At 38.9% G+C, this 26,337-nt stretch overlaps 1 protein-coding gene and 1 long non-coding RNA gene across 6 annotated transcripts in view; one reads left to right on the forward strand and one right to left on the reverse strand.

Annotated features, from left to right (window-relative positions):
• The first annotated feature begins 1,690 nt into the window (after positions 1-1,690).
• On the forward strand, positions 1,691-7,276 carry PCDH20 (protocadherin 20). The gene is made up of 2 exons (XM_045810941.2): positions 1,691-1,968; positions 3,030-7,276. Exons 1-2 carry the CDS (start codon positions 1,837-1,839, stop codon positions 5,754-5,756), a joined length of 2,859 nt encoding a protein of 952 aa, XP_045666897.2. The 5' UTR covers positions 1,691-1,836; the 3' UTR covers positions 5,757-7,276.
• Positions 6,912-26,337, reverse strand: part of LOC123801018 (uncharacterized) — a 148,394-nt gene continuing 128,968 nt past the window's right edge. For all 5 annotated transcript variants that reach the window (XR_015725935.1, XR_015725936.1, XR_006782084.2 and 2 more), the window contains one exon: positions 6,912-6,997. This is a non-coding gene — a long non-coding RNA (uncharacterized LOC123801018). The remainder of the gene's footprint in view (positions 6,998-26,337) is intronic.

Here is a 26,337-nt window from a genome sequence, read left to right on the forward strand (position 1 = left end):
GGGTATTGGGCGAAGACATAAATTAAACACATTTCAGAAGCAGCTTGGTACTGACTTTTGGAGTCGGACATGTTTCAACTACAAATCCCCCCCTAAATATTTACCAATTACGGTAAAAGTTCAGCTGGAGGGCAGCATTAGCAGCTGAAGGGGAGACATATCATCCTTCCCTGACTGTGCTTTGTTTATCAGCTGATAATGGCTTCACACCCACGGGTACATGTTCCTCCGTGCGCTCACCTCTTCGCCAGTGCTCCAGTTTCATTCTAAAGAGCTCAAAGGAGCTAATTTTATAAATCAGATCTGTATCATATGCCAGATACGTATTACAGGGAGTTTTGTTTGTGTGCTCCGTGTATGGCCCCATTTGCGCAACGAGCAACTGTTAGACACACACCAGGTGTTTTGATGTAGTATGTTGTCAATATTTAGGACTCCACGTCTTAGAATTAGCAGAGATGAAGAGAAAATAGGAAGGAGCCAAACAATTAGTTCAGCCAACCAATTTAGATTCTAGTGAGTATAAGGTAGAAGAGGAAAATTTCCAAAGGTTCCTATGGAAAGCACAGGATGTCAGATCTTTCTCTGACCCAAGGGGAAGATTTTTCTATTCTGGGCTCAGTCACTAAATAAGCAGTGGGGAGGATTTTATGTTCAGGGCAGTGCAGAGGCTACCTGGAAACCCAGTGATGAAGAGAAATGTCTACTCAGGGAAAGGCCAATGGTCTTTTCCATTATTTATATGGCACCCTGCAGATCAAACAGTGTTTCACAGACTTAATGCATGGGAGTCTCTCAGCAGCCCTGATTTTATAAATGAAGAAACAGGTCACATGGCCATTTAGTGGGAGAGTCAAAGGAAACAGCCAAGCATTTTTGCACCACACCCCTCCAGGATTCCTTTCTGAAAGGCCACTTTCCCAGTAAGCATTCCAAGAGAAAGAAAAAAGCGGTAATTTGAAAAGTAACCAATTTTTAAACCTAGGCTTCAGTGAGTGAAAAAAGAAAATGCCCCCCTTCGAGAAGTATGTTAAAATTGCCAGCAGGCAAAACTACTTGCGTTAGTTACCACACAATTGTTTCCACTTTCCCGCTTGGCTCTTTCCCTTGGCCAGAAGCCACAACTGCCTCTCAAGTAAGACCACAAGGCAGACACCCAGAGACCCTTGCGCCTCCAGCTAGGAAACTAGCAGAAGCTCTGCCACCACCAGCAGCCAAGAGTCAACGTGAGAGCAGGTCAAAACCCTCACCGAATTCATAGATTTGCTTTTCCGGCTCAAACCACCTTAAAAAGAGTTTGAAATTCCTTCCCTCCGCGGAGAAGAGTGGCTTTTCTTTCTCTGTGCACACACTGCTGGACGCAAGTCTCTGCGAAGAACGGGTGGCAAAGCGAGCGTTTGGGAACGCTCCCGTGGCTGCTCTGTAGCGCCCACTTCCTCTCTCTCGAGATTCAGATGTACACTCAGGCTCGTTTCTTGATTCTAATCTCTCTCGCGCGCTCGCAACCTGTGCACTTGGATTCTGACTGGTGCGGCGAGGAGGGAGGCTGGTGGGCACGCGCTCCGGTGCCCGACCGGGTGGCGCCTCGTCTCAGTCTTCAGAGGCAAGTCCCCTGTTCCGGCTCCTCCGGCGGGGTCTGGACTTAGCTGCGTCCGGGGCAGCTAATCATGACCGTGCCCTTCTGCCCCGCGCCTTTCTGCCCCTCTTTTGCTCCCGTCCTTAATTGACGAGCCAATGACTATTGGCTGAAGTTCCCCCAGCGATTTGCATGAACAGAGAGGGAGTGTCTTCTGCCGCCCTCCCGTCAGGAGCGCGCTGACTGCAGCCTTCCTGGGAATGCGCGGCCGAGGGAATGCGCGCAGCTCGCGGGCCCTGGCAGTGAGCTGGCGCCCGGCGACCTGGCACCCGCGCCCGGATATGGGGCGTCTAAGTCGTCCCAGGAGCAGCACCAGCCACAGAAACCTGCCGGTAAGGGTTGGGGTCCAGGAGCCCTGCAGCCCGGACAAGTTGCAGTGCTGTGAGGCAGTTCCTACTCCTGATGGTTTTTAAAACCTTTTCCTTTAATCCAAACTTTACGGGAAGGTTGGGGGAGAGAAAGGGAGTTTGGGATAAGATGTCTTCATTTTAGCAAGGAATAGGCAAGTCCGTGGGTTGGGAGAGTAAGTTTCTGAAATAGAAATGTAGGCAGATGGGGGGGGGGGGGGCTCGATCCGCTTGATATACTGGGGTGCGGAGATTCTTTCCCGCTGTCAGCACCTGCTAGGACTGTCCATTGTAATTGAGAAATTGTTTTTGCGTAAGCATTTTCTGCGTTTACTTCTTTTTCCTTAGGGGAGGGGGATTAGGGAGGGCTTAATAGGAAGTGGAGATCCAGATCCTTTCGATTTGACACTAGATGAGAGCTAAAATGAAAATCACTTCTCTGACCTAAAGTGTTTAATTGGGGGGGGTTCCGAAGGGAAAATGTCGGTATGTTTTACATATTATTATTATTATTATTATTATTATTATTATTATTGATATTGTTGTTGGTGGTATTCTCATAATAAGAGATGTGACACATTTCTCGTTCCGGGGACCTTAGTGATAGAAACATTTCAATGGGAAATAAATGGATGAATTGCTCATCATCGCTCAGTCCTCTCCAATACGAACCTCCTCCGTCTCCATAACCTACCCCGGTGGTTTCCCTGAGGCGTTGCGCAGTTCTGAGTTGAGTGCTCTCCACTCTGGCGTGTGTTTCCAGGGATGCTTTATGGCTTGGGATTCCGATTATTAACTGAATAAGGGCGTTGATGGGGGGGGGAAGGAGGGGAAGCGTAGAAAGTGAACAGAAATATTAAGTTTTGGCGACAATGTTGCCCCATAGATCTCTTCTTCGCAGCAAGTTTCCTCTTCCTCCCTGACTAGAGGGTTTGCCTTTGGTAATGGGGATGGGGGCAAATATGACCTTGTAGCCCTGGTTTCTGACTCCAGTCTCCGTGTTCCCGCGGGTGTGTAACGAGCCTCTCCCCTCCCCCCACTTTCAGCATCTGTTTCTGTTTTTCCTCTTCGTGGGACCCTTCAACTGCCTCGCGAGTTACAGCCGGGCCACGGAGCTTCTGTACAGCCTGAACGAGGGACTGCCCGCGGGGGTGCTCATCGGCAGCTTGGCCGAGGACCTGCGGCTGGTGCCCCGCGCCGCCGGGAGGCAGGACCAGCTGTCGCAGCTGCCGGAGCGCACCGTCGCTGAGCGGGACCCCCCTCTCTCCTTCAGCCTGGCCTCTCGGGGACTTAGCGGCCAGTACGTGACCCTGGACAACCGCTCCGGCGAGCTGCACACTTCTGCCCAGGAGATCGACCGGGAGGCCCTGTGTCTTGAAGGAGGTGGAGGAGCCGCCTGGGGCGGCAGCATTTCCATCGCCTCCTCCCCTTCCTCTGATTCTTGTCTTTTGCTTTTGGATGTACTGGTCCTGCCTCAGGAATACTTTAGGTTTGTGAAGGTGAAAATCGCTATCCGGGACATCAATGACAATGCCCCGCAGTTCCCCGTTCCCCAAATCTCGGTTTGGGTCCCGGAAAATGCACCTATAAACACCCGGCTCGCCATAGAGCATCCTGCCATGGACCCAGATATAGGCACTAATGGGGTGCAGACCTACCGCTTACTGGACTACCATCGCATGTTCACCCTGGACGTGGAGGAGAATGAGAATGGGGAGCGCACTCCCTACCTAATTGTCATGGGACTGTTGGATAGGGAGACCCAGGACCAGTACGTGAGCATCATCATAGCGGAGGACGGTGGGTCTCCACCACTGCTGGGCAGCGCCACCCTCACCATCGGCATAACTGACATTAATGACAATTGCCCTCTCTTCGCAGACTCACAAATCAATGTCACTGTGTTTGGGAATGCTACAGTGGGCACACCGGTTGCAGCTGTCCAGGCTGTGGACAGAGACTTGGGAACCAATGCTCAGATCACCTACGCTTACAGCCAGAAAGTTCCACAAGCATCCAAGGATTTATTCCATCTGGATGAAACCACGGGAGTCATCAAACTTTTCAGTAAGATTGGGGGAAGTGTTCTGCAAACGCACAAGCTCACCATCCTTGCTAACGGGCCAGGCTGCATCCCCGCTGTGACCACGGCCCTGGTGACCATTATCAAAGTCATTTTCAGACCACCTGAAATTGTTCCTCGTTATATAGCAAATGAGGTAGATGGTATTGTTTACCTGAAAGAACTGGAACCCATTAACACTCCAATTGCATTCTTCACCATAAGAGATCCAGAAGGTAAATACAAGGTGAACTGCTACCTGGACGGTGAAGGACCATTTAGGTTATCACCGTACAAACCGTACAATAACGAATATTTGCTGGAAACCACAAAACCGATGGACTATGAGCTACAGCAGTTCTATGAAATAGTGGTGGTGGCCTGGAACTCTGAGGGGTTCCATGTCAAAAAAATTATTAAAGTGCAACTTTTAGATGACAATGACAATGCTCCCATTTTCCTGCAACCCTTGCTGGAACTAACCATTGAAGAAAACAACGCGCCCAATGCCTTTTTAACTAAGCTGTATGCGACGGATGCTGACAGTGGAGAGAGAGGCCAGGTTTCCTATTTCCTGGGACCTGATGCCCCCTCTTATTTTTCCTTAGACAGTGTCACAGGAATTCTGACAGTTTCCACTCAGCTGGACCGAGAAGAGAAAGAAAAGTACAGGTACACAGTCAGAGCTATTGACTCTGGGAAGCCACCCAGAGAATCAGTGGCCACTGTGGCTCTCACCGTGCTGGATAAAAATGACAACAGCCCTAGGTTCATCAACAAGGACTTCAGCTTTTTTGTGCCAGAAAACTTTCCAGGATATGGTGAAATTGGGGTCATTAGTGTCACAGATGCCGATGCTGGACGAAATGGATGGGTTGCCCTCTCGGTGGTGAACCAGAGTGATATTTTTGTCATAGACACAGGAAAGGGCATGTTAAGAGCTAAAGTCTCTTTGGACAGAGAGCAGCAAAGCTCCTACACTTTGTGGGTCGAAGCTGTTGATGGGGGTGAGCCTGCCCTCTCTTCGACTGCAAAAATCACAATTCTCCTTCTAGATATCAATGACAACCCTCCTCTGGTTTTATTTCCTCAGTCCAACATGTCCTACCTGTTGGTACTGCCTTCTACTCTCCCCGGTTCCCCTGTTACAGAGGTCTATGCTGTTGACAAAGACACAGGCATGAACGCCGTCATAGCTTACAGCATCATAGGAAGAAGAGGTCCTAGGCCTGAGTCCTTTAGGATTGACCCTAAAACTGGCAACATTACTTTGGAAGAGGCATTGCTGCAGACAGACTATGGACTCCATCGTTTACTGGTGAAAGTGAGTGACCATGGTTATCCTGAACCTCTCCATTCCACGGTCATGGTGAACCTGTTTGTCAATGACACTGTCAGTAATGAGAGCTACATTGAGAGTCTTTTAAGAAAGGAACCAGAAATCAATATAGAGGAGAAAGAACCACAGATCTCAATAGAACCAACTCATAGGAAAGTCGAGTCTGTGTCCTGTGTGCCCACTCTAGTAGCTCTGTCTGTGATAAGCTTGGGCTCTATCACACTTGTAACAGGGATGGGCATATACATCTGTTTAAGGAGGGGGAAAAAGCATCACAGGGAAGACGAAAATTTGGAAGTACAAATTCCACTCAAAGGAAAAATTGACTTGCATATGAGAGAAAGGAAACCAATGGCTATTTCTAATATTTGATATTTCATTGTGGAATAACCCAGAGCTGTTTTAGCTGACTTTGGGTAGTCTTCATCACCTAAACAAGAGTGTGTAGACGACAGTTCCAATGAAGGACGACTAATTTATAACTTGTACTATATTGTAAATAAGCTGTTTACAGGTTTTTAAATTCAAAATCAGAGGTTATAAAAGGTGTACAGCATTTTTTAATGAAAATCAGTACTAACAGAACTGTTATAAAAAAGCTTGGACATGATTTGCAGCTTTCATTCACCAAGCAGATTGATAGAAGCTGGGAATAAGGTAAGAAAATGGTACATTGCATTTTTTGGTCTAAAAAGTCCTTTAACCACAAGAGGGCATCAGCTGCTCCTTTGCAGGGAACTGTTTTGAGGTATTGTACAGGACAGTTGTTGTACATGAAATTAATGAGAGAGTATATTTTAAATATATTGTTTTTAACATTTAAGAGATATGAAATTGAAATAAATTGAATTTCACCACACTTCAATGTATGATATGAAAGAAAAGAAATGCATTTGTAAACAGAATGTTTATTACCTCACAAGTACATCATGTGTAGTGTGAAAGCGAAGGCCTTACAAAGAAGCGCTATTTCTTTTTAGCAAGGGTGAAAACACGGCCATGTGCGACAGAGTTGACCTGCTGAACAGTGTTTCACTTTGTGTGTACTCAGATGCTTTCTGTTCCCTTTACCACTGCACTTGCTATTACGACAGGGGAAATGTGTATATTCTCCCTTACAGACATTGTAACTGGAAATTGCGTCCAAGGAAAACAGCCAGGAGCAAAGACCTGTTTCAATCCTTAGTCGCTTCATAGGTGTTCACGACATTTTGGTGCTTTGACAACTTGTCAGTAGTACTTCATACTTGGGTTCTATATTAGGCTTTTATGTGCTTGAACTCATTTATCACCTGAGAAAATAAAAATCATATTAAAATGGAATTATTCTAGAAGCTCGTGTATACTACCGGTTGTTTTAGTTGGGCCCTTTATATAAAAGTTATACTTATCTTTTTGTTGTTGTTTGGGTTTGTTGGCTACCATTTCTGGCTTCCTTTCTTTGGCTTTGGATTAGGTCCAAGAGTTTATTTGTAAGCCCAGCAGCAGATTTCTTTGATAGCTTTTACTGAATCCTTTGCAATGAAGCGAGCTGGTTCCTTAGTGATTGATCTCTTTCACTTCATTCTGTTGAGCTGGGAATTTCATTTTATATGAGAGCTATAGCAAAATATCTGTATAAACAAGGAATGTGTTAGCTTAAGCTGGATCATTCTACTTTTTTCAGCCTCATGTGTCTGTACTGTACCAAACGTGTTTATATGTCTGCAAATTAAAGGTATATATTTTCATAATTTCTTTCTCATTTTTACCATTTATACTTGAACGTGGGTGTGTTCTTTCACTGAAGTGCCTGTTACTGGTATTTGTTTGCTTTTAGAGGTAAATGTGGCTAAAGTGTAAATATTCTGTTTGCTAAAGTTTATATTAAACTAATTCATTACTCAATTAAACATTGGGTAAATCATTGAATATGTGCGTAGATAGAGACATATATAAATATAATAGAGAGCACTCCTAGATGTTTGACAGGAGTTCAGATGAAAATTTATACCCATGCATGTACACATGCATATTAATTTTTGGCTTAGTATCAACTATAAACATTCATTTTACTACATACTTCTGACAAATCCCTTGTTAGCTGTGTTACAATAGCTTTCAATACATTTTAAAAATACACTGCAAAAAAAAAAATTGAATGCAAACACCCAGGACCTTTTGAATTTGTATTAACTCATTTTTCTTGTTTTCTTTGGTTTGACAATTTGAATAAATAAAATAAGTGTGGGAGGCAGTACTGTTTGTTACAAAAAGGAAATATATTTTTATTGGAAATTCCTTTTGTATGAGAGGCACCTGAGCTAAGAAACTAAGATCATTTAACCCCCAAAACTTTTCATTCATAACTGATGTAGAGCCCTGGAGGAAACCATCCCTTACCAGTCATTTTTGTATCCTCTTTCCCTTTTTTAAAGGAAGGAACTACATATGAAATACGTAGCACCATTAATTTAAAAAATCCTCCTAAGTGCAGTGATTTCACCATAAGTAACAAAATATTCTATTTATTTCTAAATTTGAAGAAAGTTCATGTGTTTCGGGGTATAGGCTTCGTCTCTAGCATGAGAAATGCCTAAAACATTAATAAAAAGACATATTTCTGAATAACTTGTTGTGCCAGGATTTCTTTTACAAAAGCATCTCATTCACATTAAAAGCATTTATAACAAGGAAAGTTAAAGTAAATTAAGCTCAAAGATAAAAGCCTCTTTTTACTAACACCTTGTGCTAGAACAGTTGCCAAAATGTATGCTAATCATGTCAATGTTGTTAGTTGAGCTGGCACAAAAATAAATGTTCCATTCATTAAAAACCCTAATATCCATTTAACAGTTTGAGAACCAGTGAATCCTCTTTGCCCAATTTAATGAAGAAGAGATTGCTCTGATATTTGCACTGCCAAAGCCATTCTTATACTACAGAGAAAACTGTTCATTAATTTGGATTGGGAAATTTAAAAGCAACATAGCAATTTCAGCTACAGGGGAAAAAAACAATTTACGGTTACTTGAGTCTTCAGAGTAGATTCCCTGACCCTATTTAAAAAAAAAAAAAAAAAAGTCTTGGCAATTATGCTTCTATCAATGGTGGTTAAAAAGGAAAAAAAAATAGATCCTTCTTTTAAAACAATTTTAGTAGTACGAGTACAATGAAAATAATATCCAAATCCGTCGTGTTTCCGGTGTTCTGCGTGTGTTTTATGAAAACAACGGGCATAATCGTGCTATGAAAAACATCACTGAAGCAATATTAGGGATGGTATGAAGTTGACCTGATTTCAGTAAGATACCTCTTAAGGATTCCAATTTGTGCTCCCAGAAAATGTCTCAATTAACAATTGTAAAAGGAGGAACTATGCAATCCTCTCCTGAGTCAATGGCGACTCAGGTTCTAATCTCTTGTTGGAGAAGTGAAGATTCTGTGGGGTCCTGACCTTCGATAGACCATGGAGAATGTAAGGAAAGACAGTACTGAACATATGGTGCTTTTCAACTCCACACTGGGCAGTCTCAGCTTACAGAGGCCAGAGACTAAGATATCTAAGCATCTTCTTCCCTCTAGGTAGATTTGCTCATGTCAAGAAAGCAGTCAATTACTGCAAAATATCATTTTGCTGACTTGTGAATCTCTGCCTCACCATGTGCCTTCACAGAGTGAATTATAAATAAATCTTTATTAAAAGGTAGAGAAATGACAGTCATGCAAATAGACTCGGACCAGGAAAAAATTATTTTTAAATTGGTCATCTCTCAGAAAAACGACCCCCTGTAATATCTTTTCTACATGTCTCTACATCTGATAAAAGATAATACATATTTTTCAGATCAATATATACATACATGCAAATAGTCTATAATAATATTCTAAATGTCAGTCATTGTACAAAATTGTTTTTAAAATGGTAGCATTTTTTTTTCTCTGATAAACCCCTAAATTGGGAACGTATTCCTTTATGGGTATAGAACAAAATTGGATGAACTTTAAGCCTTAACCCACTAATGTCAAGAAGTATTAAATCTAATCATGTATTAAAGTATTATATTTAATCATGGGATGATTAAAAAACAACAACAACAACAGTCATTCATTCCATTCGTATTATTTTAGTACTCTTAATTACCAGGGACTTACCTGAGAGCAAGACTGAGTCTTTGGCCCTTAAAGACTTTAGATTATGGTGCAAAAGGCCAATAAGAAAACCCATCAATCTCAAAACACTGTGTGGGATAAATGCCTACTCCCAGGATGTCAAGTGAATAGGACCTAACCCAGTCTTAGAAAGTACTGAAGAAGGCTTCCCAAAGGGGCTGATTTCTAATTTGGGCCCTCTCAAAAGAGGTGATGTCTAATTGAAAAACTTAGCCAGGGGAAGTTGGCAGAGGAGAGAGACGGGCATTCAAGGAAGAGGAAATAATGTACAAGCACGCAGGCGAAAGTGAGCATGTCACGACTGAAGAATCATATTTGTGGCCAAAGGGATGAAGAGAATGAATAGGAGCTTGGAACTGTAGGTGTACTGCAAATAACGAAGGGACTCATTGTCAAACTTGGAGGTTGCAATTCTATCCCAGGGAATTTGTGTTTTAAAAAGATCATTTTGGCCATGTATGAAGCTTCTGTTGAAAAAGATTCTCAAGACTCACGACAAGGTAGTAGTGATAATTCAAGGGAAAGGTTGGGCTTTAAACCGGGGAATATGAACGAGAGATATTACAGTATGGAATACAGCAGGTAAATAATTTATAGTTGATAAAGCTATACACTAAAGCTATAAACTTGTGATTAAAAATTAAAAATCCACATGTGAGAGACCAGAAAATTCACAATTTTCATAATTGGCTTTCAAGCCTATTTTACAAATTTGATAAGGATAGGGAAATCATTTACGAAACATTAAATGAGCAATGAAAGCATTGGAGCCATAGTCCCCTTTCTAATGTTGGGTTTTATGATGCAGATGGAATTATAAAGGGCACTAATTTACCCAGTTTATTTCATATTTATGACTGTCAATTCTATTCAATTTAACAAACATTATTGTGTGCCCATGTGGTAGCTATTCCAACATGACATTGACCTCATGAAGAATATTTTACCCATTTGCAATATTTTGCCTGTGGTTGCACTAAATATCTCCACAGGCAGAAGAGTCAGACTAAAAATTTAAGAAAAAAGGCAACAAAATGTCAAATGGACAATATAAGATGCGAATATAATTTCAAGTGTTGTGTGCATATCAAGAAACAGTGATATGTCTGTTGCAGGCAATTCTGACCAAGATCCAGGAACTAGGGGCAGGTGAAATGGGTAGTTATAGTCAAGAAATACATAGGTCTTGAGGTTTAACATCACTTTTGGATGAAAGAAGTCATTCAGCATATCTTATGCCTCAGTTTATCTTGTGCAAATGAATAATTTACTAGTATCTAGTACTTACTGGTGGAAGTTTCAAACGCAGGCTAAATAAACATATAGCAGATGTAAAAACAGTATCGTATGCAGTCCTAGCTTCAAGAAAAAAGTCATTTGTCCTCTCTTCCAAAAAATTGCCCCTCCTAAGACTCATCTGCATGGAAATGATGAACTTGCTCTATCTCCTCATGAAATTTTGAAAATCAAATAAATTAATTCATGCAAAATATTCCACACAAATGAAGTACTCCACAAAAAGTAGCTATTAGTATTGCTTTTGGAATTAACTAGTGTGCCATGAAATTGTCTTAGCAGTGTTTTCACTCATGCTTCCATCAAATTCACTGAATCAACATCTTTACTACACAACAAAAATCCATAAAACTGATACTGTTTTAGACTGAAGGCCCATATGCTCAAAGCAATCTAATATACTTATCCATTTCTTAAGCCCTTTGACTTTTCCCCCCTTTTTCCTTACAATGAATTCATATATTCTTTTTCATTTGGAAATCTCATGAAGGCCAGGACTTTGATTTAAATTGTCAGACCACGGAACTTTAGAGATAATGTAGTCCAACCCTCTCATTTTGCAGCTGAAGAAACTAAGAGATAGAATAGCTAGAAAAAAAAAAAATTGACATTGTAGGGGATTAGAGGAAAAAACAGGAATCATGAAGGGAAAAATATTCAAAACCCTACTGAAAACAAAATCCAACTTTTCCTTCAAATATTTCCCTTAAAACATATACTTTAATTTTACTTTCATCAAAGTTAACCAAAGTGTTATAAAGACAATACCAAAAATTAAAATAAAAAAACCTCTGAGACGAAATCTCAGCTAAACATGAAGTCAATCAAAACTAGTATATTCATTTGAATTATCAAGATTTATGATTTTCCCTGCATGCACTGGGAGAAAAAAATAAACACAATTATAAAGATAAAGTTACTCCTCATAAAGAGAAAAATACAGAAAATTACACAAATACATATTTTTTATTTTTATAATTTTTAAAAGATTTTATTTATTTGAGAGAGAGAAAGTAAGTGAGTGAGAGAGAGAGAGAGCATGAGCAGTGGGGAGGGGCAGAGGGAGAAGCAGGCTCCCAGCTGAGCAGGGAGCCTAATGGATGCTGGGCTCTGATCAGGACCCTGGGATCATGACCTAAGCCAAAGGCAGATGCTTAACCAACTGAGCCATCCAGGTGCCCCTACAATTATGTATTTGACAAATATAATAATTGCAATAAAATAGTAAGAAAACGTAAAACTTTAAGAGACTAGAGAATAAGGGAGAATAATCAAGGACAATTTTATGAACCCTACAGAAATATAGAAGGAATAAACTTGACTTAAAATGTGGAAATGAATATTTACTTATGTAAAATTCATGTAATATATTATAGAAAATGTAAGTCCAAGTGTGGATACAGGGATGTGATTGATTTGACAATGAATTGGGACACCTGGGTGGCTCAGTCGGTTAAGCAACGGACTCGTGATTTTGGCTCAGGTCATGATATCAGGGATGTGAGATCAAGCCCCACATTGGGCTCTGCACTGGGCATGGAGCCTGCTTGGGATTTTCTCTCTCCTTCTCCCTCTGTCCCTCCACCCCCCTAAAAAAGAAAAAGAAACAAAAGAAAGAAAATGAAGATGACCAGGCTGACATACATAGTAAGGCAGATGAAGGTAAACCCAGAAAGACTGGATGTTAGGAACTCATTTACAACCTCAAAGGAACTTTGGATTACTGTCCTTCTCCTTATAGATTTAGGTACAATATCCTGAATCTTCAACGAAGATAAAAATTGTTATCATTATTTATTTACTAAACACATTAACTGAACATATTAGCCAATGCTTATTACAAGCAAGACATTGTGCTAGGCACAAGGGTCTTCTTCCATCCTCAAAAAGATTACTCCCCAGTTTGGGAAAAACTAATGTAAACCACACAAATATGGAAATGAACATGTTGCTTCTCCCATCTACTCATCACCTGTGCCTCTTACCTATGTCCCTCTACCAGACAGACAAAGGTCATGATAGCAGATCAGAGTGCTAACGAGAGATACGCAGGATATCTATAGCTAATAAGGGGAACATAAAAATTATTGGAGGAATATCATCTTTGCAATGTATATGAATTAATAAATAGAAATTGTTTTGTGAATAGAACAGACAAATTTAAAGAATTTAACAACATATATTTCTTTTGCTCATTTTGAAAATCAGAATTCCCTATAACTCTCAAAGGAAACTTTCACTTAAAAAATTAAAGAAATAAAGGCAATAGGCATTGTAAACCAGTTACTCCTCTCAGAAAGATCATAAATTTTAGATTTTAGAATAATTAAAATGTAACTATGATATTCATTGATTCTACATATGTACAAGCAACCTGCCACCATGTTTCACAAATAGCACTGATTTCTATTTTGCAAATATACTTCAAATCATCTCAAATTCATAGTTTTGTGTTAATAAGCTTTCTTAAGGTGCTTTCTTGGCAATTTGATTTAATGGGAGTGTAAAATGTACTTTGGGAATTGTTATGTAAATCTTTCAAATAATACTATGTAACAGTATTTTTCAAAGTTATGAGATCTGATGAAATGTATGATGAGAGGACATTTTAATGTTAATATATAAAAATTACTGCACACACATTCTGAATTCTCCATTTCATTATGAAGAAAAAATACTCTGGAGAAGGTAACTCTAAAAAATTCATGGGAAAAAACATTGTATTTTAAAGGTAGAGTGGGATGGGCAGAGGAAGAAAAATTTAAGTGAGTAATAATTTTAAAATTCTAAAAAAAAATTTGAATTACTTAAAAGTTATTTTCCCTTTGAAAAACATCATCCACCTTCCTCCTCACCATACACCGCCCCCCCACACTGCCTTATTAACTGGGGAAATCAGTTTCCTTCACATTTTTGTAGTTAAATTATAAGATCCTAAACGTTTTCAGAGTCCAAATAAATGTGGGCAATACTAACCATAAAACAGGTGCTAAAAAACACTATTGCTTTGAGACAGCTTTCAATTTATGATCCTTTCATTTTTCGACAGTAAAAAACTCCATTTTATTTACAGATTTTTTTGTAAATAGCAGTTAACATTCACTGCAAGGAGAGGAATTTCAATAACAGGTATTTAGCTTATCTTTAAAATACTTACAGGGAGCCATCTAAACATTCAAATTTAGCAAAGCCAACCACCCTGCCTGTGTCTGATTTCTCCATCTAGTCCACAAAAGACTTTATCCTACAAAAAGCACTAGAGAACATACCATTTTCCCCATCTCATTTATGAACGTGGTTAGCAATTTAAAGTACAGATTTCTGTGAAGAATAACTGAGTATAAGTTGCCTTGTAAGATTCTTTGAAATAAGAGATTCAATACAACTTAAGTGGATCAGATTAATTTCTTTTTTGTGCTTTCTGCTTGACTCAGGCCACGCAGTGTGAGGTGCAATGACATAACCACAGTCTCATTCAAACCGCTGGGCGGGGATTGTCAATTAGCCCAGCCAGAGATGATTTCTAAAAGCCCTTAGTGGTGAAGGTACATATTGGAAAAGACAGGTAAAATATATACAAAAACTCACAAAATATCTGTCTCATTGAACCGGAAGGAATCTTCAGACATCCATGTTTTCTTCCCCTTTGAGCTTCCTTGATCATAATCAACCATCCTGTCAGGGTTTCATAAGGGAAGCTCAATACTCAGAATGCCTCTATTAGCCTATCTGTAAGGAGAATAGTGCCCCAAAGATACTATGCCTTCGTGCATGGAATCTATGGCTATGTTACGTAACATAGAGAAAGGGGGCTTGCAAATGTAATTGACATTATGGATCTTAAAATAGGGAGATATCTGGATTTAAGGAAATAGAAAGACTCCTAAGTCACAGTCAACAAGAAAATGGGGCTTCAGTCCTATAATCATATAGAACTGAATTTACAAACAACCTGAACGAGCTTGGAAGTGGATTCATCCACAGAGCTTTCAGAAAGTCATACAACCCTGATGACACATTGATTTCTGGACTGCAAAGACCAAGCAGAGCACTGACTGAGCTCCTCTGTACTGAGACTTCTGACTAGAGGAATGGGAGTTAATAAATGGGTGTTAATCTGAGCTGCTAATTTTGGGGTAATTTGTTAAGGCAGTAATAGAAATTACTACTGTATCCTGAAAAATGCATTACAGATCCATTAAAGGCTGAGTTTAGTTGACCGAATATAACAAAATCTGGTTGTATTTTGGGCAACTTTTACAATAGATGTTTGAATTTTCCTTTACAAGAGCGTTAAGTACCTAATTCTAAGTAAAAAAAAAACCCAAATCTTAGAATAATCAATAAAAACATATATGGAAAATGAAATCATGTATTGCGAACCTATTGTGCTCCAGTCAGCGAAACCCTGCCAGTTAGACACTATGTTCATTTTACTTTTACGAAGTTACATAAATAAACAGAAAACCAGAGGTGTTTTTATATCCATAAAGGATTTTCTCGGTTGACTAGAGCTGGAATGAACAGTGCAGAATTGCGGAATTCATCTCACACCCAGTTTGGGATGAGATGAACTGAATGGCTGATATTTGTAATTGAGATATACTGTGGGTGGATGTGTTATGATTGCATATGTAAAAGGTTGCTCTGATTTAAAAAAAGATGCATGTTAAAATGTATCTTTCTTTTGTTATTGCAGACAAAAGAGCCTTTCTAATGGATGAGTCTCTCTAATCGATGGATCATTTGAAGTGACTTGTAATCTTTAATTCTTTGAAAACAAGCACTTTGGGAGGTTTTTTTTTTTTTAAAAAAAACACACATTCTTATTCTACTTTTCTACCAACTCCACTTCCTATTCAAAAGCTGCTTAACTCTATACAATAAATTCACAGAAGATGAAGTTCATTAGAATCATTGATTTAGTGTGCACTGAGTTTTATTGGGCATTTATTATTGGCATAACCAATACATAATAGTCCAATAGGATTATATTATAGAATACATTTTGTACTGGTAGAATGATAGTATTTTGCAAATACAGTCAAATATTTTGGATTCCTATCAGGACTCCTGTGACTGAAAGGTTAAAATGCCGTCGCATTATCCTTCATTTGGCAAAAAGGTCCCTTTCTTAAAAGTGTACATTTCTCTTTCATTTTGTATGTCAGCCATTTTTGATGATTGTAGGGTTTTTGTTCTAAACTCTAATCTAAGAAAAAAATTGGGGACACTGGTTCAAGTATGTTTGAAATTCAAACATTAAAAAATTTTAAAATAAAAACATATTCCAAGAATAGAATTTCCACGTAGTTAAGAAAAAAGAATCGAGGTGGAGAGACAAGGGACTGTATGTGATCAGTTAGAACACATTTTTGTAAGAAACTGGGGTGATCACTCATGGGGCTAAATAGCTCATTTCTAAAAGTTTCCCAATTTTAAGTTATACTTCCACAAAAGGAACAGGTCTTTCCTACCATCATCTGTCTAACCACCCACTAGGTTGTGGAACAATTTGTAGTCGGGTTATTCACTTATAAAACACACTTAGAACAGGCAGAAGCTCTAGAACTGAGTTTTACATGTAGATGAAAAGCCTGGCTGCTTCTTCTCTTCTGGAGGTTTGGCCGTTGGGTAAACGTGAGCCACGTGTCCTATGACGGTATTTCCCAAAGACCCTGAAGGAGATCAGCACCTGCAGATGTAGGTCCCAGCAGTTCCTGCTCAGGCTTGGGATGGGAAGGAGAGGTTTTCAAACTTGTGAGAAAACCTATGACATCACAATCTCTTCCCTGATAGCTTTTTAAGCTGTTTTTGTCACGGAAGACTGACATGCCCCCACTGTCCTGAACGGTGTTAACCACTGCCCAGACCAGGGCTAGTGGCTAGCTCCAGAGCTCTTCCAGCCCTGATAAGCTGAGACATGTTGGTTAGAGCCTTGCCTCTCGATATGTGCTATGTACATCAGCAGTAGCCACATCTGGTTGCTCCTGGGACATGAAGAACTTAGCACCCCCCCCCAGATCTATTACCAGAATCTGTATTTAATAAGGTCCCCAGTTGATTTGCATGTACATTAAAGGTTGATAAAAATGTGTTTGGATCATTGGCTCTCAAGCTTATTTCATGCTGAAATAACCCAGGGAGTTAAAACAAAAAGCAAAAAAACCAACAACCACCTGATACCTAGGTCCCACCCACCAACTTTCTGATTGAAGGGGTATGGGGTGTAGGATGGGAATCAAGATTTTTAAAAAGCTCCCAGGTGACCTGAATGTGAAACAAAGTTTGAGAATCACCAGGTTGTCCCGTTATTCCTGTAATTTGCCATTTTTACTTGATACTTTAAAATCCAGCTAATTTGGGATTTATTCCATCACTGGCATCCTCTCCAAACCTGCTATTAAAAAAGACGCAATTTCAAACACTCCCTAAAGACTGAACCTATAAATTAGCATGAATCAGGTCTTTTTTTTTTTTCCCATCAGAATGTTGTCATCATCATCATCAAAAGCAGGCAAAGTAGCTAGAATGATAACTAGTATGCCTGCTCATACCTTCTGGAAATTTTGGTCTAGGACAGTTATTGGAATAGAAGCCTGATGTGCACAGCAATTTTGTCTTAAAAATAAAAAGCTGTGGTTCTAGAACCTAAATAATGTCTTCTACCCAGAAGAGACTCATACAAACATTTGTGGAAAGAATGAAAGCAAGAATGGCATGTGGTCCTCACACATACATTAGAATAATTATGCACTTCAGAAGAAAACTATCGTATCTTGACTTTAAAAGACAATTTAGCAGAGATGAGGAGCTACGCCTGGGAGTGCTTACTCTAAGGAGGGTCTGCGGGGAGAACAGGTATGATCTGCGCCATCATCGTACAGACCTTATGTTCTGGCTCATGCAAAAGCGAGGGAGTGGGTAAGAGAAGTCTCATGTATGGCCACTGGGGCAAAAAAAAAAAAAAAAGTAATTATTCAGGAGGCTGTCTTTTCCAGGATCTGGAAACCCCATTTCAACTACCAATATTAGAGGTATTTAGTAAGGAAGAATAGGAGAAAAATATAGAAAATCTATTTTAGGCATGAAAATCTGAGGGCGACAAAAGTGGAATTACTATCAATTTTAATTGTTGGGAATGAAAGAGGTGCTGATGACAAGCTCACTATTCATCCTCTCATTTTGTGTGGCTGAAAAGAAACAGAAAAATACTGTCTAGCTCCAGAAAGTAAATAAGGATCAGCAACATTGAACGAAGTAAAGAAAATAGGCATTTACTAATCCTGGATCTTCCAACTGCCGGTATTAAAACCTTAAGGACATTTCATAAGTATCTACGAGCCCCGTGTTCCCCAAGTGCCCACAGGAGGATGCCCGTGATCTTGTTCTGAGGATTGGACATAATGCATGTAAGTGCAGAACACTAGGTCTTGTACATAGTTTAAATATTAGTTCCTTTTTACTTCCCTTTTGCCCACCCCACCTTATTTAAAGTATGACACATCAAGGGCACAGAAATTTCCAAGGCCAATTTTCAAATCCTCAGGACCTAGCACTAAATATTTGGTTGAAATGGACAAATAACCTAAAAAGGTGGTGGGTTTTATGCTGAGTTTCAGTTGCTTTGAATGGGGGTTGGGAGGGAAACCCATGAAGACATATGAAAATTGACTCATAAATTAATTTACTGAAAACTCTCATTAAGCATCTAGGATGCGGCACGTACAGAGATATTCTTCACATGTACTATCGGAACTTTGGAGCTCAGAGTTTAGTTAAGGACACTGAAAATAAAACTGCAATTTAATGAGATAAATGTCTTAATAGGGGATGCATAAAGCCAGGAGAATCAATTGAAGCATTTGGCCTATAGTATATTGTATGCAGCTGGTTTCAGTTTCAAAATTATTAATAATCTCAAGGCTGAGTACATTTCAGTGAGAGTCCACATACATTGTTATAGCAGAACGAGCAGGAAAGGCGAGCTGAAAGATTTGGGGAGTTTGGCTATAGAGGCATCATCTGCTCCTTAGTTTACAAGACTCTTCTTTCTTTTTCCTGCCTCCTGCTTCCTAATTACATCCAAATGGTTCTCTCATTTGTTTTCCTGGCCCTTCCATCTGAGACACGGTGCCAGTAATATATGCCATCTTCATTTGGCTCCTTTCTCTCTAATCTGCACTGCTAACCTATTGTTTTTGTAAAAATGTTGGATTTGTCAATTCCTTCTCACACCTGTCATATGCTTGAGGTGGATACACTGGCATATTTATGATTAAAAATTAAGGGGCTCCTGGATGGCTCAGTCGTTGAGCGTCTGCCTTCGGCTCGGGACGTGATCCCGGCGTTCTGGGATCGAGCCCCACATCAGGCTCCTCCGCTATGAGCCTGCTTCTTCCTCTCCCACTCCCCCTGCTTGTGTTCCCTCTCTCGCTGGCTGTCTCTCTCTCTGTCGAATAAATAAATAAAATCTTAAAAAAAAAAAATTAAGTCACCAGACAGTAAACGTACTAAGACAACCATCTCTTTCACCTTTTACTAACCAAACCATAAATGGACACATAAAGATAATTACAGACAGATTTTCACTACTTTGTGAAAATACACACAAAGAAATTCTCTTCTAATAGAATTGTAATATCATATTGACAATTGCAAAGGTACATGATTTCAAGGAGTCTATGCTGCTGGAAAATTCAAACAAGTAGATTGCGGATGCAAGTAAAAAAATGGGAATTATTTTGTGGAAGGCTATTGGCCAATATGTATACATTCTAAATTGCGCATTTTTTTCCTCCTTTGCACTTCCGCTTCTAAAAAGATAACCAAAGAAAATAGCTTCGAACTTGGGTGTATGAGCACACATTTTGCAGAGTTTAATAGTAATGAAAATACCCTATATTTACATGAATATATAATTGGTTAGATTATGACATAAACATAGTAAAGACAATAATTGTCTGAATTGTCACAAATGCCATAGTGATTTTTTTGTCTCCCTGTATTATCTCTAAAATTACTAGAGTCATCTTGTTTTTCTCACATATGAATTTATTACACCCCTGACAAAGGCTCCCTATTCATCTAGAACTGGCTTCCTTAACCTGGTCCATGTATAAATGAAATAGGGGTAGACAATAGAAAATAAAGTGGGACAGGCCAGTAGGGGACACATTATCAAGCAATTTGCATTCATGCACAGGACAGTAGTCATAAAATGAATACACACTTTGTGATCCAGGAATATGGGAATGCGTTTAGCTTAGCACTGCTGGTAGCAGTTTTGATTTCTCTGTGGTAAGAGCCTGTATGAGGATCAGGCTAACACAGAAGGGAAGGAGGGAGAGGGAGGGAGGGAGGAAGGAAAGGGAGAAAGACAGGAGAGGGAAACAGAACAGAAAACTGATGGCATCTTTTAAATCCTCCCATCCATCTGTGCTTGCAACCAGCCACTCTGGAGACTTTCCACTGTGTGAACAATAAACCCACACTGCTGATTTTAGTCCTCCAAACTATTTTGAATCGTCACCCTGGTAATTATATTTTTTAAAGCCTTGACTAATACTTCATTGGGACAACTGGTTGTAGTTCTCTAAACACAACAGGACATCTATGTTTCTGCATTTTGCACATGCTGGTCCCTCTGCTTAGATGCCTTTCCTCTCTTATCCACCTGAAAAAACATCTGCAATCCATTAAGTCTTAGCTCGAGTGCCATTTTTTCTGAAAAGCCTGCTCTTGAGAGCTTATTTTCTTCTGCTTACGGGGCATTTCACACAGACCAATACGATAGCAATGCACGGAAAATTCTTGTGGATTATAACTATTCTGCATGATTTTCTTATCACCAAAATATAAGTTTCTCAATGGAAAGAGATTTATAAAGAAAAAAAGAAAAGATAGGACATTTTTTTCCCAATCAGATCAGAGATCTTTCATTCAATATTTGGTTTTTAAGCCCAATCTAGTTTCTTACAATGGGTGAGATTTTACTCTTTCACTGTTTTGTTTTTGTTTTTTTTAGATTTTTGCTTGAGTCAATTTACATAGGAGGAATAGTCTGTCTCTAACATGTTCAGTGTCTTTATGTTTGCTCAGAAATTCATGAGGCAAAACTGTTCTCATTAGCTTCCCCTTTTCCCTGAAATTTCTGGGTCAACTAAATTATTAATAACTTCAGATGCTGCGGCATCTGCTATCAATGTAGGCCATGGGAATATAGGATATTAAGTAAAAAATAAATTGTAAATATCTATGGAATAACGAATATGAGAATATAATTGATTCACTTTATTTTATAGTTGCAAAATACAGGATCCTGAGTCAGAAGCCCTTGATTCAAGCTCAACTTTTGCCAGCTACAGCTATGTTTGTGATGTTGACCAAATTAGCTTTCAGAGTATCAGTTTCTTATTCAGAAAATGTAGATAATACTATGAGGTTGAAATAATACTAAAAGAAAAGCAGGCAGGTGAAAATAATTGTATATTCTAAAATGCTAGATTTGACTTAGCAGCAAAGAGGTCACTGTGGCCTTGACAAGGGGAGTGTCAATGCATGGTGTGAGGGAAGACAAAATTGCAGACTTTAGAGCGGTCAGAAACTAGGGGCAGACAATTCCCTTCAAGGAATGTGGCTTTGAGAGAGAGGGGAAATAGAAGGCAAAGTCAAAGAGCAGTATATGATTGGAGGTTTTCTTTCTTCCTGCCTCCTGTGAAAAACATCGGATGCAGTGGAATTAATATGAAGGGAGATGTAGAAGGAGAAAATAGAGAAGAATCAGGAGCTCAAGTCAAAGATAATTCAGGAGAGCATGTTATCCAAAGAAGAGGTAGAGGCCAAATATGGGTGAAATTGTAGAATGGGTGAAATTATAAGTTGGTTGAAGGAACTTAAAGGAGTAATTACCTATTCTCTCTGTGAAGTACAAAGAAGTAGAAAGATGAAATCATCTGTTGAGAATTAAGGGGAGATGGGAGAGTTAGAAGTTTGTGGAGAGTGGAGGATGTCTGAAATAACTACTTTCGGAAAAGAAAAAGGAGCTAATTATGGAAAGGACAGCAATGGATGCTTTATCATGAATTGGCATGATATTGTGATCTTCTAAATCCCTCTTCATGTACACAGACACCAGCATGGAGAAAGGGGACCTAGGAATCTCAACCGAGACAGATTTTAAGAGATAGGAGTGATGACAAGAAAAAATGGGGCAAAGGAGATGAAGATACTAGAAGATACTAGGGTGGTTGAAGTAGACATAACACTAAAACTTAAGAAAGACATTAAGCAATTCTGATGAGAGAGCTGAGACAGAGAAAGCAGAAGACGCCATAGGTTAAGAATACATAATAAGGTGGACGAATTGAGTTATTTAAACTAAAAGAGTAGATTAGAAGGTTGTGGTCAGACAAAACAATGTATTTCTTATTTTAGAAGTGGAGCAGTTCTGGCCAAATGCATCGTCCAAAGTGTGCCCAGGGCAGGTGGAGGCTTACACAGTGCGGGTAAGAGGGTCACTGGATAGAAGGCAATACCCCAATACTACAGTAGTGCCTGGATCAACTACCTGGATGATGAAGTAACCCAGAGAGTGTCAGGACTTAAGGAAACAAAAAAACCTGGTGCTGGAGACGAGAACTCTCATTAAGGAAATGTACAGTATTTGAAGGCTTCTGATGTCTAGCAATCACTCATGCTGTCTGGAACCTGAACGCTCTGTCTCCAAACAACATACAGAAGGTCACTGCGAGAGAGCTATTGGGCCTGCCATGAAATGGTTTTCCCAGTACAGCCTGGACCATCCCCACTGGAAATTCTATGAAGCTATAGCTCATGTATTAGTGGGTCATTAGCAGCAGAAGGCAAATTGGAAATGGAATAATATATTTTAATGTCATTCAGCTCACCATTCTTATGCCCAAGCATAAGACCTCAGCTCTATTTTATATCCTGAAGAATCTACAGAGTCCTATGTCCACAATGACCCTCTAGCAACAGGTGTGCATAGAAGGACTTATAATTTACCTCATTATGGGAGGGTAAGGAAGTACATTTAAATTTTAACATGATTGTATTATAAATCCATATTAAACATAAATAACAAGTTTGACTAAATTTACTTTGAATTGGCAAGATTAAGTTTTCCATTACTGAGTGGAATGATGTTTAAAATAAAAGTTAAATTGAGTTATAGAAAAATACAGTTACATTTTCACCATGTGAACATATAAACAGTAAAATATGTTACCTGCCACAAACACAATAGAGTTTGGGTCAGGCAAGTTAAAAAACTAGGAGACAGATGGAGTGGGAAACTGGCTCAAAAGAAAAGACAATATGAGTTGAACAGATGATTGAAGAGGCATGCATCTAGAATGTAGACCATGAAAATACAAAATGGTGGGTTTAAGATGAACAAAATTACTCCTGATAGTCCCATAGAGAATAGGAGCTGGGAATTTGGGAGAAGAAGATACTCGAAACACTCAGGGTTTACTTGTAGATTAAGTTACACAAGGGATCAAAGTCTGTGAATATTTTTACTCCAGTCCTGAAAGGTACTGATTATGGTTTGGCTGAATTCAAGAGCTTAAGCAAGAGGACCAAGGCTCGAGACCATGGGCATTTCTTTTAAAGCTCCATGGAGGATTCCAGAATCGATAGTAAAGGTGGCAGTATCGTATCTCATGAATTCTAAGAGGCAAAATTTTGTACATTTATCATCTCCAAAATAGAGATGGATTTCACACTTGGAATTGGCACTGTTTTTGCTGTCTTAGCTCTACATGTTATAATCAATGACACCTAAGTTTCAATAAATACAATATGTATTACACAGATTTTCATTCAAGAAACCAGTTTCATATCTGGTTCCCTCTTGACTGGAACACCAAAGGGATTAAATATTGGCTCTTATACTCAAATCATCTATAATCTAGTATGAAGACAACTGAATAGACTGTATTTGCAAAAGGCTATCTGTGGCTTGGAATGCAGCTCTAAGTCAGAGTTAGTTGACTCATGCACAAGACCTTGACGGCACTAAAATCTTACTTCTAATAAATGAAATAATATATGGCTCAATCCTAACATTTTTTTATGAGCACTATATTTTACTTAAAACATTCTAGAATTTAGAGACTTTTTAAAAGCTAGCATAAAATGACAAAATAATGTTATATATTTACACATTTCATATTATAAACTCTCATATGAATATGTAATGATATAATGTAACTTAATAATTACTTTTATATTTTATCACTTGAATTATGATTTTTTAGTCATTTAAAAAATCCAGAATTTCATCTCAGTTTTCAAAAGATTGGGTTTCTTTCTTCTTAACAGAAAAAAAAAGCACTTAGAATTTGCAGGCATTCTCATCAGGTAATGTTAGGTGCTTTCATATAATGGTCTTTTAAAATTTAGGACTTTTGATAACTCAAGGATAAATTGTTTTGCATTTACAGATTTTTCTTCAGTTAGAAAAACTAAGCTAATGTTTAATACCTTTACATTAAAAATTTTAAAAACTCACTTTCCCTCAGTTTTTACATTAATTTTATGTCTTCTATTTATAGGTCTGGCAATTTTAACAGTTATTTTTGAAAAATGATTTGTCCCATTTACAAATTTAAAAGAAAGATGTTAAATCTTAATACAATATGAGATAGTTTTATTTATCATTTAAAAAAGTAATCTCACACTACCAGTCTAATTTCTTTGGAAGAATGAATTTTGAGTATTAGCAAATATGTTTCAGCACCACATTTTTTTCAAATTTTTACTTAAATTCTAGTTAGTTGACATATAGTGTAATATTGGCTTCAAAAGTAGAATTTAGTGATTCATCACTTACATACCACTCCCAGGGCTCATCACAAGTGCCTCCCTTAATACCCACTACCCATCTAGCCGTTCCCCTCACCCACTTCCCCTCCAGCAACCCTACCCTCAGTTTGTTCTCTATAGTTGAGAGTCTCTTATGGTTTGCTTCTCTTTTTTCCCTCTTCCCTATGTTCATGTTTTGTTTCTTAAATTCCACATAAGTGAAATCATATGGGATTTGTCTTTCTCTGACTTATTTTGCTTAGCATAATACACTCTAGCTCCATCCACATATTTGCAAATGACAAGATTTTATTCTTTTTGATGGTTGATATTTTATATATATATATATATATATATATATATATATATATATATATATACACACACACACACACACACACACACCATTTTTTTTTATCCATTCATCAGTTGATGGGGATTTGGGTTCTTTGCATAATTTGGCTATCGTTGATAATGCTGCTATAAACATTGGGGTGCATGTGCCCCTTTGTATCCCTCGGGTATATACCTAGTAATACAATTGCTGGGTCACAGGGTAGTTCTATTTTTAACTTTTTGAGTAACCTCCATACTGTTTTCCAGAGTGGTTACACCAGTTTGCATTCCCACTAACAGTGTAGGAGGGTTCTCCTTTCTCCACATCCTGACCAACATCTGTTGCTTCCTGTGTTGTCAATTTTAGCGATTCTGACAGGTGTGAGGTAGTATCTCTTATTTTTTAAGACACTATTGATACTCATTTCTGCTTTTTCTTGAATATGGTATTGAATTATTTTCAGGCATATTAATTAGGATTCTGCACTTACATTCATAAGTGAAATTGAATACAATGGAAATTAATTTTATTTATTTATTTATTTATTTATTTATTTATTTATTTTATTTGGTTTTTCTTCATTCACTGCATTCTTTAAAACCTTTCACAATTCAGGGACAAACTAAAATCTCGAAATGAAACACTTCCATGCAGTTCATCCTTTGGAACAGTTAGGCCAAATTAAGCTTGGAAAAGTTTGAGTGGAGGGGTGCCTGGCTGCTCAGTCAGTTAAGTGTCTAACTCTTGATTTTGGCTCAGGTCATCATCTCAGGGTTGTGAGACTGAGCCCTGCATCAGGCTCCATGCTCAGTGAGGAGTCTGCTTGAGATTCTTTCCTCTGCTCCCGCCCCTGCTCTCTCTCTCTCTCTCAAATAAATAAATAAATAAATCTTAAAAGGAAAGAAAGAAAGAAAAGGTTGAGTGGAAGCATCTTGCACCACCATTCAAGCGGTAGTCTCAGGAATGTCTGGCAAAGTCAGCCACGTGTCTGCCAGAAACCAGTTTGCCTTAGGATCTCACCGACTAAGTCATTGCCCTAGAGCGGCCTGCGTGAGGTGCAGCCTTGGCACAAACACGGGGATGGATTTCAAAGTACAGTACCTAGATCCCTCGTTCAGCTGCATTCTCTGTAGCAGCAGAATACTGGATGCCTTCTCACGACAACCATAATAACCACTTTAAAAAAGTACTCTATACACCTCATCTGTAAAATTGAGTAAAAATATCTTCTTACCTAGTTTGTTTTCAGGAATAAACAGTGCATGACTCAAAAAAAAAAAAAATGCCTGACACAGAATAAGCACTATAAAAGGGTCTTAAAATTAAATTGAATTG

This window comes from Ursus americanus, chromosome 10 (genome assembly GCF_024610735.1).
Source record: "Ursus americanus isolate L20-20 chromosome 10, mUrsAme1.1.p, whole genome shotgun sequence".
Classification (NCBI taxonomy): domain Eukaryota; kingdom Metazoa; phylum Chordata; class Mammalia; order Carnivora; family Ursidae; genus Ursus; species Ursus americanus.

Bases quoted from the DNA above. Each gene is read 5' to 3' on its own strand.
- PCDH20 (XM_045810941.2), top strand. From the start codon at position 1,837: ATGCGCGGCCGAGGGAATGCGCGCAGCTCGCGGGCCCTGGCAGTGAGC. The intron at 1,969-3,029 runs GTAAGGGTTGGG...CCCCACTTTCAG, and splicing joins CCAGCCACAGAAACCTGCCG to CATCTGTTTCTGTTTTTCCT.